The sequence below is a fragment of the Lissotriton helveticus genome, chromosome 11, assembly GCF_964261635.1.
Source record: "Lissotriton helveticus chromosome 11, aLisHel1.1, whole genome shotgun sequence".
Classification (NCBI taxonomy): Eukaryota; Metazoa; Chordata; class Amphibia; order Caudata; family Salamandridae; genus Lissotriton; species Lissotriton helveticus.
In genome coordinates this window covers 825,687,540-825,704,254 of record NC_136072.1, presented here as the reverse complement: position 1 = coordinate 825,704,254, position 16,715 = coordinate 825,687,540, and the positions used below count along the sequence as shown (strand labels likewise).

The following is a 16,715-nucleotide window of genomic DNA, read 5'->3' as shown; positions in this document are numbered from 1 at the left end:
TACATTGCGATAACGGGGACATGGGAGGGAAAATCCCTTAACGTACTCTCGATTTATATTCTTCGAGCACTGAAGGCCACCACGTTGTCTTACCTGGGTAAACTCCTGTTAGGTGTTCCGCCTGGCCTCCTGGTGTTGGGAGGTGATTTTAACCCTGCCGTAGATGGCCGGGCTGACTGTCGTCCCCCTCGCCAGGACTTGCATTGCACCTCCCCCCTAATGGGCTTTCTCCTGGCATTTGGTCTAGTGGATCTCTGGCACCTTTTCAACCCTATGGCGCTGATGTTTACCTTCCACTCTGGGGCACCTAACAGTCAGTCCAGAATTGACCACCTACTTACACATACTGACAACCTCTCCTATTTTACTGACACTAGGTCCCTGGCACGGGGTATTTCAGATCATTCCCCAGTTTTTAATCAACTGACATTGCCTCAGGCACACCGCCGCTTCACCCTCTCTATAAACCTCTGGTGCCTGTAAATTCCACAGATCAAGACTGCTTTGCTCAAAGATGTAGATCATTATTTTACTGGGAACACACACACAGTTCAATCCCACTGTATGCTTTGGGGGACCTTCGGCAGTTATCAGGGGTTAAGCTCTCTCCCTGATGTCAGGAAACAAGAAGGAACGGACGGCTAGGTTAGAGTCCCTGGAACAGAAGATTCGGAAGCTAGAGGATGGGGTGGCAACCAGTGATGACGAGCAGCTTGCCCGCACTCTGAGTGATAAACTCCTAGATTATCGTCAATTAGAGACAGAAACAGCCAGCGTGAAATATAAGGCGACACTCCATAGAATTTATGAGTTGGGTGATGCCACCGGTAAAATGCTTGTGTGGTTGAAGAGGCGGGAGGCCTCTCAGAGATGGGTGCCCCTCATCGAGACGGATGGAGGCGAACTGGTGACAGATCCAAAGCACATTCCCGAAGCCTTCGCCTCTCTCTTTGCATCCATATGCTCCTTCACTACCCGTACTACCTTACAATACTCAAGAGACCTCCTATTCACTATTCCAGTGACAGTCCTTACCCCAGAAGACAGCAACTCTTTGGAGGGTGACCACATGGAAGAGGAACTCGCGACTGCCATCAACGGAATTAAATCGGGCAAGGCCATGGGCCCCAACGGGCGCCCAATGGAACTGGTTAAGCTTGTGTCCTCCAAGATAACCCCTGCCCTTCGGGCTATGTACTTGGAGAGTTGTCAGACCAGATTGCTGCCTCCAGACTTGATGCTGGCCTCCATTACCGTCATACACAAGCCGGGCAAGCCAGTGATGAGGTGTGAATCTTATCATCCCTTCTCATAGTTGACTGCCGAAGTTCAAATCTTGCCAAGGTATTAGCCAATCGTTTAATCCCAGTCATCTGTAAGATTGTCCACCCTGACCAGTCGGGCTTTATGCCTGGCTGCAACATGGCCCTTATCCTCCGAAGACTCCACGGGGTGATGGGGAGAGCCCGCACTATCTTGGAGGACGCTGCATAGCTGTCACTTGTGAGGTTACGTAGTTTTCGGCCCCGCTTCGCTACAGCCGCCATTTTGTGTTTTCGCCATTTTATGTTGCCTCACTCAGGCAGCACGGCTAACGCGGTAAAATGGTCTTTCTGCCTTTTTCAGCTGCTCCATGTTTTTCCCGTTAAAGAACAACCTTTGTCCTTGTGTGTGATACTGATGTCAGGGTCTGGCCGAATTCGCAAAGCCATGTCTAGACTGATTAATCCATGTCTTACTCCACTGTTTGGGTCCCACCATTGTTCTCTACCTTATCTTATTTAACTGGCCTTCACTATTCTCTTCGTGTGTTCTCTTGTTACATAGCCCTTCTTTTGAAGCATTCTACACATGTTTTGCCACCTGCAAATTGAATTACGGGCACTAGTGTTGATTAATCTGAGGGGAGGAGAGCACACAGAGTCTGAAAGGAGGGTGTGTTTTAGACATCCGATAGCTTGTTTTCGAACTATTCCTATTTGTCAGTTTTGTGTATATTGAGAGTTGTCATTGTAAACTTGTGTTGTATAATAGACTGTGCGCCACGGATTGAAGTGGCAGTCTCTTGAGAACCTACCTGTGTGGTACTTCTTAGATAACTGTGCTTAGCTGCAGCTAATAAAACTACTTTTCTACGCCTAACAGAGTGTCTCGTGTCTCTGTCGGTCGAGGCAGGTGAACTCAGAGATCTTAGGCGTGCCCTGCGCCACCTGGCCCATAAGGTCAGGTTCTCCAATTGGCGGCCCAACGTGTGGGCGACTTCAGCGGTAGTAGATTTGCCCGAGAGTCGTGAGGAGCTTCGCAAGAAAATTCTGGAGTATTTCGCGAACCACGTGAGGGATCCCTGCATGTCGAAGTGGACCGAAGGTCTTTTGAAGCGTAGCTACTCCTTCCCGACGGCTGCTGACGACTGCTGCCCTGACTGTCGCCCTGCCTTGGCCCTTTGGTGATGATTGGTATCGCGAGACGATAGATGGACATCTGTTGGCGTGAGAAAAGCATTTAGTTAAGTATTTGTGGGTAGCGCCCACTCTCTTTGTTTTTGTATTTTGTTATTCGATTAGCGCGCTAACCGAAGCCAAGGGGTAAGTACGCTTGTGCTGTGACTCTATTGTCTGAAAATCCCTTGACGTTTGTAAGGAAGTCCAGTTTGTTATGAAATGCCTGGATTTAGTAAGTTTAAGAAATGTTGTTGTTTTGGTTGTTCTAGGGATTCCCGGCTAGAGGACTCTTGTCCGATTCCTCCAGTTGGAACTCCTACTTATGAACTGTATTCGAAACATGGTCTGGGTCCTATTGTTTTTAATGAAACATGGATCCGATACACTAAGAAAGATGGTGTTTTACAGTGGCCACCAAATGGTTCTTTTGAGCCTGATATATTAGATAATTTAGAAACTATTCTATTCAAAAGAAAAGCCCGGCAGGCAATGTTTGACTCATTTCGCCTATGGCGTAAGGAAGCCAAACAGCAAGAAATTAAGCGAATAAAGAAAGATAAGAAAGAGGAGAGTATGTCGATTCTACAGGCTGCCCAACAATTTAAAAATGACGAAGCTGATCAGGTGATTGAGGTATCAGAAAGGCAACATCGTATGGCAATAGATAGATGCTATCCTGTATTACCTACTGTATCAAAGAGTAAAACGTCTGATGATGATTCTTTTATGTCCCATTTGTTGACATTACCTCCACCTTATGTGTTAGGTGCTAATGCACTGCCATTGCAACCTGCTGTTAATCCAGCTGTTTTGGTTCCTGCACAGTTGCCTATCCCTGTGATTCCACCTCCGCCCCCTTTGCCAGCGATATCTGCACCCCAATCTCCTGCGCCTCAGCCTTCTCCATCTGTCGTTTCCTTTGCTACAGATTCTTCTTCTGTTTTACAGAATACGTTGTCTCCTGTTTTAGTGTCAGATTCCCCTACAGCTCGACAACATTTAGTCGATACTGTTTCAGGTATTTTATCACCTTTTCTTGGGCCTCTCTACTTTTCTCCTGCGTCGTCTAGGAGACAATCCCGTAGTCAGTTTCCGGATTTGGAAGAACGGACTAAATTAGATTCTCTTGCTCGGAATTGGATTATGAGTCGTGTACAGTATAGAATACCTGATATTTTAGATACTTTCCTTCAATGGAACATGCCCACACAGAGATACGTATTTAATGTTATGTGCAATACTCTGATTAAAGAATGGGGAGATGTTGATTTAGACTCACCTCCTCAGGATTTATTCGAAATACAGGATCAATTTGATAAGGGACTTATTGTGGGTCCTGCTGTAGAGCATGCTGTTCAGAAACCTGTTATTTTTCGATCTGCCTTTTTCTCTCAAAGTTCTCTTGAGCCTGATGCCGCGGTTCGTCGTAAGACGGCAGAATATCCTATGCGAGAAGTTCCTCCGATATTGAGAGATGAGGTTCCTCAAGCAGGTGCTAATCCAGGTGTTCCTGCTCATTTTCAGCATATATGGGTACACGACCCTTGGAAAAGATCAGAAGTATTGGCACTTAAACAGTCTTTACCGGACCCTCGTAAGAATCCTGCTGGGTATTATAAAGAGCTGTCCCAGACTGTTGACGCTTGTCTTATGAATTTGGCAGATATTGACTTACTTATGGGAAATGTAGTCCCACAAGCAATATGGACCAAGATTCGTAGGCAGGATCATGCGGCAGCTTTAGGTGGTGATTGGGCTGCCATTACAGCTGCGGATGCAGGACAAGTAGGTGGTGCCAAACCGGATGTCTTGATTACGGAATTACCTGGAAGAATAGTAGATTTGATGAAAACTATGATGCCTGCGGTGCGCGTTAATTGCGATAAGTTAGCGGCGTGTAAGCAAAAGACGGATGAAAGTGTCTCCGACTTTTTTACTCGTTTTGAGGAGACTTTCATCGACCATAGTGGGCAAGACATGAGTACTGAAGGTGGACAGCGATTATTCGTAGATAAGTTTGTTTTTAATTTACTTCCGGAATTATCGCATAGATTAAAACAACCGGAAAGTTCGTGGGCTGTCTCTTCCACTGCTCAGATATTGGCTACTGCTCAATATTATGAGAATAGGGATAAGGAAGATAAGGAGAAAACGGAGAAAAATACTAAAGATTTAAAAACGAAGGTTCTTCTGCAACAGGCTTATCCCCCTCGTTCTTCTCAGCCCCAATTTCCACAACCACCGCAGTTTCAGAGGTTGTTACAGAAGCCAGTACCCTCAGTTCCACGAGTTCCATTGGGCCCTAATCAGTGTGCTTACTGTAAGGAAGATGGTCATTTTAAGAATACTTGTCCAATTTTATTACAGCGGTATGGTGGACCATTAGCGCCACGGGGTCGTGGTGATTCTCGATCCATATCCAGAGGTAGGGGTCGTGGTGCGTCGACTCAGGGACGACGTCCCTCTCCCCCTCAGGATTCTACAAATTACTTTGATCAGCAGAATTCTCAATCTGCACAATACTATAATGATGACTATTGTTTCGATAATGAGGACGTTGATTTTCATACTAGCTAGGACAGCCAAAGGCAAAGTAAGGGAGTCGTATCAGTTCCAGTAGATCAGGAAGGTCCTTATGTTAATGTTATGACATTAGGTGTTACAGAACCATTTCTCTTGGATACTGGTGCTATGAGAAGTTCTATAATGCATTCTAAACTCCCTGGGGCACCTTTGTCTGGCTTAACAAATGTTTCTGTGGGATTCTCTGGCGCCCCAGTTTCAAATCCTATTTCTTGCCCTTTGCCCATTTCCATTGGTCCATACGATCTGGAAGCTCCACTCCTTTTAACAACAGGATGCGGAGAGAATTTATTGGGTTTGGACTTATTGAAACGTTTACATGCTACACTGTATTGTTCCCCCTCTGGTGTGCACCTCACTTTGGGTGATAAATTGACTTCTCCGATGTATGTATCTAAAGAACAGCTACCACCCGAGTTGCGTTCACTTCCTGCTACACTTTGGGCTGTGGGTCGGAATGATGTTGGTTTATTGCAAATTCCACCATATGTGATTACTGTTAAAGACAATGTTAAGATGCCACGTGTTCCCCAATATAAAATATCTAGTGATGGTGAGAGAGCTGTGTTGGCTATTGTTCATTATTTGGTTCAGAAGGTTGTGATTGAAGAGACTAGAGGGAATGTTTGCAATAGCCCTGTTTTGCCTATTCTTAAACGTACTGATCCCTCTCAACCACCCGTGTACCGTTTTGTAATTGATCTTCGAGAGGTCAACACAATTGTTGTCCCTCAGTTCCCTGTTGTGCCAGATATAACAGCTTTGCTTACTATGATTCCTGCTTCAGCGGTCTGGTTCTCGGTTATTGATACTAAGAATGCTTTCCTTAGCATTCCTATTGCTGAAGAAAGTAGGGATCTCTTTGGCTTCTCTCACGGAGGCCGAAGCTTCCGGTTTAAGCGTGCACCTCAGGGCTATTGTGAAAGTCCTTCAATATATAGCCAAGCTTTGAAGTCTCAGCTTGACACGTTTTCTTTGCCCTCAGGTGCTACTCTTATCCAATATGTGGATGATTTGTTGATCGCTGCTGATTCGGAAAATGTCTGTAAAACTGCAACTGTGTCGCTCTTACTACATTTGTCTGATTTACATCATAAAGTATCATCTTCCAAGTTACAATATTGGCGACAAGAAGTTACCTATTTAGGTCATCTCTTGGCGAAGGAGGGAAGGCGATTGACTCCAGAACGTATTCATGCAATTGCACGGATGCCTGTGCCATCTACAGAAAGAGAAGTGCGTGCTTTCTTGGGCATTACCTCTTATTGTAGACAGTGGATTCCGAATTTTTCCCTACTTGCTAAACCTCTGTTGGCACTTACACTTAAAGATACGCCCCAGCCTCTGCCTTGGACTGATGAATGTCAAAAGAGTTTTTCAGATTTACGTACTGCCTTGTGTACTGCTCGTGTGTTGGGTACTCCAAATTTTAGTAAACCTTTCACTCTCTATGTCCATGAAAGGGAAGGTTGCGCATTATCAGTACTGACGTAACAATTCGGCGACAAACAAAGGCTGTGTGCCTATTTTTCTGCAACATTAGATCCAGTAGCTAAGACATTACCTAGTTGCCTTAGAGCAACAGCAGCAGCGGCAATTTCTATTCGTCAATCTGCTGGACTAGTGCTAGATCATACTCTTAACGTTATGGTGCCACATGCAGTAGATACTCTTCTTAACAGGACGAAAACTCAGCACTTAACGAGTGCTCGCTTGTCTGGATATGAGTTGACACTTTTAGCTAGTCATATACACATAAAAAGATGTAATGTTCTGAATCCAGCAACATTGTTGCCTATTTTGGATGCGAATCATGTACAAGATCAGCATAATTGTTTTCTTCGTACAGAAGAAGAAACAAAGGGTCGAATAGATCTGAAGGATACACCACTTGTGGATCCGGATGGGATCCTATGGATAGATGGGTCTTGTTTCAAGCTTCCAAATGGCGAAACCACAGCTGCTTATGCAGTAACAACTTTGTACACAGTGGTAGAAACTGCACGCATTTCCCATAATTCAGCGCAAGCTGCTGAATTGATTGCGTTGACAAGAGCATGTGTGTTGGCGAAAGGGAAAAGAGTGACTGTCTATACTGACAGTCAGTACGCATTTGGCGTTGCCCATAGTTTTGGTCGTTTGTGGAGGGAAAGAGGATTCTTTACCTCCCACGGCACCAAGATACAGCATGGTTTGTTGGTAACTGACCTTCTTGAATCACTTGCTTTGCCCACTCAAATAGCGATTGTGAAGTGCAGTGCACATAAAAAGATTACTGATGAAGTGGGTCAAGGAAATGCATTTGCAGACGAGATAGCGAGGGAGACAGCGAGGAATATTGAAAGTCGTATGTATGTTGTGGGCCCTGCATGATGGGTCGCAGAAGGTGGTATGTGTGAAGACACAGTGGAAAGTGTGAAAGTGATTCAGAAGGAGGCCACCGAGAAAGAATTGAGTACGTGGAGAGAGAGTACGGGAATGTTGGATAGTATGGGATGTTGGACAGAATTGTCAGAGCATCAACGATGGTTGCCACCATATGCGTATGTACTGCCTGTAGTTACTATGGCCCATGGACCAGCCCATATTAATGCAAGGGGTATATGCAAGCTTTTAGCTCCAGTATGGCAGAATGAGGGTATTCCTAAATGTGCAGAAAATGTGGTGAAACATTGCATTGTCTGTTTGATGCACAATCCAGGAAAGGGAACACCAACTCCAGCAGGTCACTTTGCACCCCCTACGTACCCATTCGAGGTACTGCAAATAGACTATATCCATATGGAACGCTTTAATAATCTCAAGTACGTCCTGGTGGTGGTTTGTGCCTTTTCCAGATGGATAGAGGCCTACCCTCTAAAGGACAACACTGCCTTGTCCACTGCAAAAATACTTTTGAAAGAATTCTTCCCGAGATTTGGTTTGCCGCGCATTGTCTGGAGTGACAATGGAAGTGAATTTGTAGGTCAAATTATGCAAAAGGTGTGTGTGGGTTAAGGCATTAGACAGAAATTCCATGCGGCAAACCATCCTCAGTCAGCAGGTCTGGTAGAGTGCTATAATGGCACTCTCAAACTTAAGTTAGCAAAGATTCAGGCCAGCGCGGGCCTTTCTTGGCCTGATGCCTTGCCTTTGGCACTCCTTTTAACTAGAACGACTGTTCATTTACGTTTGGGGCTTAGCCCATACGAGATTGTGTTCGGACGCCCAGCTAATGTCTGGGAAGTCCCCAGACCCAAAAAGTACTCGGATATTCCATACCCGCTGTTGGTTGACTATTTGCATGATCTCACCACTAAATTGCATGTTATTTGTCAACAGGTCCAAAACCCTTTACCAGAGGCCTCCTCAGATCCCAGACACTCCATCCAGCCTGGGGACTGGGTGTGTCTCAAGAACTTCCAGAGGAAAAAGAACTTGGAACCTCGCTGCGGGCCGCCGAGACAAGTGTTACTCACAACTCGTACAGCTGTCAAGGTCTTGGGAAAGAAAAATTGGATCCACGGCGTGCATTGCAAAAGGTTACCATTGCCTTTACCTTATGACCAGTGGGTCCGAGAAGGTATCGGTGATAGTGAGTGCGAGAAGGTACCCAGCTTCGTACCATTCAGCAGTGCACGCCTGGATTAGACTAGCTCAGAGAAGGAGGACGATGATGTCTTACAAGAAGCTGTACCTGTGCACCTGAGACTTAACACCACAGATCCCGAACATTTATTCAAGGACCAAACAACGCCTGGAAAGAGACGATACAATCTGAGAAAGAGATTGCCTAAAGACAATTAATTTTGGTTTCCTTTAATTCTGTTTAAAAAGAAACTTACCTTTTTTTCCCTTATCCATCAAGTTGCAGGGTCAAGGTAGGAGTCTTGAGCTGTGACCTGAATAGTGACTAGGTCAACAGGACTTGCAGTGTCAAAGGACGGCTAACAATCACAGCCAAGTGATTAAGGAAGATTATAGTGAGCAACGCCTTTAGAGTAATGGATAGTACAGGGAAAGGAAGTGATATTAAAATGATGAAGAGAGCTCTTTATAAGAAATTATTATTCGGTCGTTGTAGCGTAGCACTATGTGTATTGGTATGTTTATGTAGTTTATTAGCATGCATAGGATGGCTTATTCACGTCCTACACTTGGTACCGGTTCCCGCTTCTGCCCCTCTAACTCCCTCTACTACTGTTTCTCCGCATAAATTTTACTCACTCCCAGACCACGAGCAAATGAGAAGAATGGAATATCTTAATAATCCGTTCATTCAACTGTTACACCAGCATCAATTGATAGTAAATGTTACTGATTGTTGGGTCTGTGGTCTCATACCACATAATACACAAAGGGGGATGCCGTATCTAGTCCTCCCCTTTTCATACGAAGGTTCTGCTTGGGCCTATCTGGCTATGTTTTCCAATGCATACCAGAACTTACTTCGATATCCTTCTGGTGGATCCTATAATGGTGGAGTGGATTTCAGTCACAGTTCATTGATAAAGGGCATTGTAACGATGGCAAAGATTGCTGATATTATCAAGATTCCCAAAGACGAGAAGAGAGCATATGACGGGTGGAATATAACTCGTTATACTCTCAGCCTCACTGACAAGCTTAAGCAACAGAGTTCTACACCGATTTGGGTATTACCCCAAAGAGGTCGTTTGTGCTTGCAAATAAATGGCCAGAATACCAAAACTAAGCAAGAGAGGAGCAATTGCTCCCATACTTATGTCTATACTCCTTCTACCCCTGCACCATTGGTGGCATCGCAAGGTACATATTTTATCTGTCATGACAAAGCTTATACATGGCTTTCCCCATACTTCTCGGGGACGTGTTATATAGCTTTTCTCCTCCCTCCTACATATACTGCTCCTGCTGATTATCACAAAAAGAGAGTTGCTAGAGGAGTTATGGATTCGGAAGATACAGCAGGGCAAGAAGGGGGGGGGGTTCTGAAAGGGTTTCTTCCCTTTTGGGGTCCGATGGCCAATAGCGAAAATATCAGACAGTTGGTCCGCGTGGTTGATGCCACAATCAATGTAACTTCTGGAGCATTAAAGAATTTGACTGCTGAACTTCAGGCGGATCGACTTATGACTTTACAGAATAGAATGGTTTTAGACATAGTCCTTACAGATAAAGGAGGAGTCTGTAAACTGATTGGGTCTAATTGTTGCATTTATATTCCTGACAATGCCCCTACAGTATACCAAGCCATCTCTAAGCTACATGTCATCTCTGAGTCTATTCACCAAGATACTGGAGATTGGTCTGTGATGGGATGGTTTTGGGGACTACTGTCCACTTGGGGATGGAAAGTGCTAACTTTCCTCGGAATGATTTTAGCACTTGTCTTTTCTTGTTGTCTTTGTCTACAGTGTGGTCCAGCCATTTGTGGACTCTGTGCCACTATCTGTGTCTCCAAACCAGTAGCACAGCAGACAGAACACATTAAGATGATGGTGCAACAACATCTCAGTGACCTCATGACCATTGATATTGACTCAGACTAACATGGGTTTCTTTGTGCATTGCCTGAGTATGGCAAAAGGAGGGTCTGAGGTTACGTAGTTTTCGGCCCCGCTTCGCTACAGCCGCCATTTTGTGTTTTCCCCATTTTATGTTGCCTCACTCAGGCAGCACGGCTAACGCGGTAAAATGGTCTTTCTGCCTTTTTCAGCTGCTCCATGTTTTTCCCGTTAAAGAACAACCTTTGTCCTTGTGTGTGATACTGATGTCAGGGTCTGGCTGAGTTCGCAAAGCCATGTCTAGACTGATTAATCCATGTCTTACTCCACTGTTTGGGTCCCACCATTCTTCTCTACCTTATCTTATTTAACTGGCCTTCACTATTCTCTTCGTGTGTTCTCTTGTTACATAGCCCTTCTTTTGAAACATTCTACACATGTTTTGCCACTTGCAAATTGAATTACGGGCACTAGTGTTGATTAATCTGAGGGGAGGAGAGCACACGGAGTCTGAAAGGAGGGTGTGTCTTTGCTTCCATCTACACAAAAACGCACGGTGTCCCATCCATTTCGGTGATACCAGATGTGCTAAAACAAATTCAAGATGAATACGGTCCAGAACCTGCTTTAACTCTTGGTATGAAATTACTAAAAGATTTCAAACAGGTTTCGGCTATATTACTAGCCAACATAAAAGGTGAAGCAGCAAACGTGGCGATCCGCCAGAGGTTAAAAGAGACAGATATAGCAGACCAACCAGCGGAAATTGCCAGAATCATAGAAAAATCCTATGAAGAACTAGGCAGAGATAGTCTAGGTGGAATACCAGTAAAACCGCAACTGACTACAAGTCCAGAAAAAATATTTTTTAATAATAATAATTCACCAAAAAAGAACTGGGATGGAAACAAACAATCCAATCCTAAAGAAAAGAAATTCCAGTCCAGAGGAAGGTCTCCTAGGCGAAAAAATCTCCAAACCAAAGACAGAGGTCACCGCAGAGTGACCCCTCTGGGAATAGATATAACCTTAGAAATAGGGATAATATTAAAAAACCTGATAGATATCAAGACATTGATACACGTCCCTCTCAATCTTTTCAGACTTCCTCGCAGAAATCGGAAAGAAGAGGACGATCAGAAGAGCACGCCAAGTCCAAAGACAAGGAACCTGCTCAAAAAAAAGAAATTACAATTTCCAAAAAAGAAGGTAGCCAGTACCAAGGTAGTTAAAAATGCCGAGAATACTGAGGACACAACTGAAAAACGGAGAATGGGCTCAGACAATGCTAGACAGCGCAGCAGAGGTGAGCATAGCTCGCAAAGTCCTTATGAATCATCTGGAGACAGTGGACACGAATGAATACCTTCAAGTGGAAACTGCAGACACCAGAGTTAGCAAGCCCCACAAGATATACGAGATAACATTACGTATAGAGGGAGATAAGACTAGGAAAATAAGGGGACTATTTTGGGATAACCTCTCCAAAGGCTATGACATCCTTCTAGCTGAAAAAGACTGGCCACCAGAGTTTGTCAGGGAGTGCCCTCATGGCGAAGAAGTAATTATGCCTGCCTTCTCGAATCAAATACCGATTCATAAAAAATACACACTTGCTAAAAAGTGGGCAGTGGCCTTAGCACCTGCTTTATATAAAAATCATGTAGGATGGGATGAGGATTCTCCTCCTCACAAAATCCAGTTAAAATCACAACCAACTGCACAAAGGCAGTACCCAATTAAGCAAGAAGCTAAAAAACAAGTAAATGAAATACTAGATCAGCTAGAATACCAGGGGGTGATTGAAACGTGCACCTCACAAATGAACAATCCTTTGTTTCCGGTCTCCAAACCAGACAATTCGTACCGTCTAGTTTTGGATTACCGACACCTTAACACATGTTGCAAAACCTTTGCAGTGCAAAACTCACACAGTGCTGCACTAATGAATAACATAGTGCGCAAAAAATACAAAACAACCTTGGACATCTCCAATGGATTCTTTTGTCAAAACATAGCACCAGAGAGCAGATCTTTAACTGCATTCTCAGTAAATGGCACTCAAAAACAATTCTGTCGGTTAGCCCAGGGGTACAAGAACAGCCCGGGGGTATTCTCAGCGAGAGTAACAGAATTACTACAACTATATGATGATGAAGCATTATCTTATGTCGATGACATTTACTTAACAGATGATGACTTGGAGACTCACTTGAAAAGAGTGAACACCATAATACTTGGGTTCGCTGCAGAGGGTTACAAATTCAACTTCAAAAAGTCCAGAATTGCCCATCTGACAGTCTTGTACGTAGGATATGAATTATCAAGCATAGCATGGTTGACAATTTTCTAAAAATCTAAAATATGAAAAGACGTATCCTCTGCCAATCGACATTCTGCCTCTACGACATTACGCCTGTGTAATCTATACAGACGGACATGCTCAACCCTCCGTTTGGGGAGAACATGCATACAATCCCACATGTGAGATTAAAAAAGAAGTGTGGCGCGGAGGTAAACTAAGACCTCTATTAACAAAATCACACTCAGTAGAAACTAATTCAGAACTACAAACTGAAATAATAGCTTTGAAAATGGCGCTAGATAATGCGGATCGCGAATTCCCGACACTTATAGTGTCAGATTCATATTACTGCGTCAAATCATACAACAAGGATTTGCAGACATGGATTCAAAACGGTTACAAAGATGACACAGATGCACCAATAAAGCAGAGACTGCTCTGGGAACAAATAGCTCTTTTACAAAAAGAACTACCAAAGACTCACGTGACACACTCACTGAGTCATCAACGTGATGGCGTTCACGTTGTGGGGAATTCATTGGCTGAAACAGCCGCAGCGGCAGCCACTAAATCGGCTCCCGTAGATCGAAAAAAGCGTACATTAAAATACATTGACGGTGAAACAATGCTGGCGGTGAAAACGTCATCAAAAGGCGACTGCTCAGCGTTACCGATCAACTATCCACTCAATTATACATACATAATCGATGCAAACTCCGTCCCTTTTGCTCGAATCCCTGGAGTGGGGGATAGAGTGATTCCAAACATGGACAGGAGAAGCTTGTTAATCGCAGACGCACACATGGGCGAGGGTCTCAGACACCTTAAATTAAAAGATTCTCTGGAAGAATTACAATCACGGTACTGGTGGCCAGGCATGAGCCTGCACTACACCATGTTTATAAAAAACTGCCCAAACTGCAACAGAGATCGCAGTGGGGAGAGAAGCAGTTTAATACCTCGTCGAATCAAGGCAGATAATATTATCAGCAAAAAGAATGGCTTGCGATTAACATATACAGGCTAGTTTCCACTTATAATGTAGATCACCAGCACTCGGCTGACGTCCGGACTGTTATACAAGATTTGCGAGTCTAAATGGCATATACGCTAAGAGCATGCTACGTTCGACCATTGTTTTCACTCAGGCAATCCAGCCTGGGGTGGAAACATGGCCAAATGAGCACAGCCCAGCGGGAATCTTCTCACTTCCTTCCTGAGGGTACGGGATGGTGTAAAGAAAAAACCAAGGCAGAAAGCAATCTATAATAGAAAGGATATTAGGTTCGGGAGCTGGGTGGGTCAAACATCTAATAAGTGTCCAACGTAGTCTAAATAACTTGCCAAGAAATTCTCTGAAGGGATTCAGTCCGTACGAATTATTATTCGGAACTAGGATGTTGATCTCTGACCTTGATAGTCAGACTTCAGTGGTAATAGAAAAAACCTTTGATGTCAAAGACCGATTGGCTATTTTGCAGGACTTAAACAAAACAAGAAAAGACCTGAGCAACATACAGTTGAAACAACAGCCAACGACCACTGAAGAATCACCACCTGTCCCAGCAAGACCTGTCTGGATTCCAAAAGTCGGGGATCTAGTCAGGGAGAAGATCGCGGTAAAGAAGGAATTTGGGCCTTCTTACAGAAAAGCAGTTCCTGTCTTGTCTGTCAACGGGACAAGATCAGTTGTACTACCGCCACTTGCTGGAAAAAAGGAGAACCGAGTTGTATCCATCGACCTGGTAAAACCACAACATGTGGCCAATAACAAACAGTAGGCCAAGTGGACTCCCAATAAGTAGCAGAACACCAAGGTTTGCTACCAGCACAGAGGTCCTAACAAAAAGGCTCATCACATTCGAAACGCCTAAAGAAGAACAAGAAGGACTATGCAACAATGCAATAGAACTCAGACCTCTGAAAACCCAAATAAAGACATTTAGCAGAGACACACCAATCTATACTGAAGTACCAAGTGAAAATGCAAAAAACAGAAATCCTGAACCAATTGGAACAATTGACAGAACTGCATCCGGTTACTTCATCAACTTCGATGATTCCTCTGACGGCTTCAGTGAATCAAAGACACAGCCATCATCAAAATCCTTTAAAGACAAAGCTAAGGAACTTTTGAAACAACTGAAAGAAACATATCTGGTTTCTCCATGGATTGAATTTTGGGTGGGTTTTGGTGCATTTATCCTCATACTTTGGCTCATCATGGTATTTACTTTGGGACGCTTCATTGAGGGAAAATATGCTAAAATGGACACAGCAAGTCAGAACATCAACTTGGTCCTCAAACCACACACATCTTCACACGTCGAGAAAAGAGAACTTTCTTCAGAACTTTCTTCAGCCAACTTCACAGCCAATCCTATACCTGGTGGGGTAGCCTGGGACAACACTGACTATGAAATGTATGGTCCGGTCGAGATCCTGAAATATCCACACCAAATCAAGATCTCTTTGAGTGACTTTGCAAAACCAAACTCATTTGCTGATGATTGGGACTTTGAAAGTATTAACAATATGATGTCTGACTTAGTAATGTCTGCTAAATTTACAAAACATGATTATTTGCAAGGTTCTACAAATTATGATAGTATGTATTGCTATAACCATTATGGTAACCATTTTCTGCATAAATCTGCACAACCTAGAAATGTTTTAAATTATAATCAATGGGAACATTGTGCTACGCCTCCAAAAGGAAGCTCTAGAACCGTTTACGACAAATATTCATATTTTTCAGGTTTTAACACAAGTAATGCTGAAACATTTTATTTTAAATTGTCAAACAAGACAGGGATGAAAACCATGATAACCAACACAAAATTGATATATTCAGATTCATTCTTTGAAAAAATGAATACTTTTGGATTTGATTATTGGGACAAAAATGTTGATTTGAAAAGTGTTTGGGGTACAAAAGAATGGCAAGTACAGGGTATAGAAGCTTTGTTTAGAGCCTGCATGATCCCAGAACAAATGATATTTTTAAATGACACTGTTCAACAAACCACCTGTCTTGGCTTAGCCAAAATCAAAGATTTAAATAACCCGTCTATTCCGAAGCCAACAATGTTTAGCAATAGCTCTGATACAGATGAAGAGATAGACGTAAACCATATATTAAACCAAAACAGAACACATCCTGATTGGAAACAATGGTTGATCTGGCCCACAGATACAAATAACTGTCAAGATAGATTCCTGAATAAAACACAGGGTTTCAAAATGACCAGGCCAGACCCTAGATATCCCCAAAGACATCACCCAGGGATAATAACAACCTACAGTGTGGGCAAATTATGCCTTCAATGGCTACTGACTTCCACACTGCCTGAAATTAAGCAACACCTAACTTTACTTACTGATGGTGCTGACTTGCGTGATTTCATACTGGGACCACGCAAACAGCGTCAAAAGTGTTTCATAGCAGCCTCTGTATATGCAGCATACAATGAGGCCTGGAAGGTAACTCAAATTGAGACAGCAGAAAGAATACGGGAAATTGACCGTATCAATTTGGAAAAATCACTTTCTGTAGTGGACAATGGGTTAATGACTCTGTCCTCCAGAATTTTTTCATTGGACAGCATTGTGTCTTCAGCAATCGATATATTATCGCAAGACTTACTGTTATTACAACATGGACAGTCACAATTGCGTTCCATTGTACAGCTTGGCTGGACGTTACAAAATCTGCGTTCAGGCTATGTGCCTTGGCGTTTAATCAACACAACGTCACTATTCCAAATCTTTAACCTTACTGATAGACAAATCGGTATGGCGCAAAAGGGTGCTGATTATACAATCTTGAGCATTGAAAAACTAGAAAGATTACCAATGACAATGTCAGAACGACCTGTCAGTGAATGGATAATCCACGGAATCATAAATATTCCAATCTCA

At 43.5% G+C, this 16,715-nt stretch overlaps 1 protein-coding gene across 4 annotated transcripts in view; it reads left to right on the top strand.

Annotated features, from left to right (window-relative positions):
- LOC144792108 (myoferlin-like) overlaps window positions 1–16,715 on the top strand; it is a 2,487,894-nt gene that overhangs the window by 2,321,898 nt on the left and 149,281 nt on the right. The window contains exon 23 of one of the 4 annotated variants that reach the window (XM_078666978.1): window positions 8,346–9,627. The exons of the other annotated variants lie outside the window; for them this stretch is intronic. Coding sequence (XP_078523104.1) covers window positions 8,346–8,654 — 309 coding nt within the window. The 3' untranslated portion in view covers window positions 8,655–9,627. Of the gene's footprint in view, window positions 1–8,345; window positions 9,628–16,715 lie in introns of those variants that run through there. 4 annotated transcript variants of the gene reach the window in all.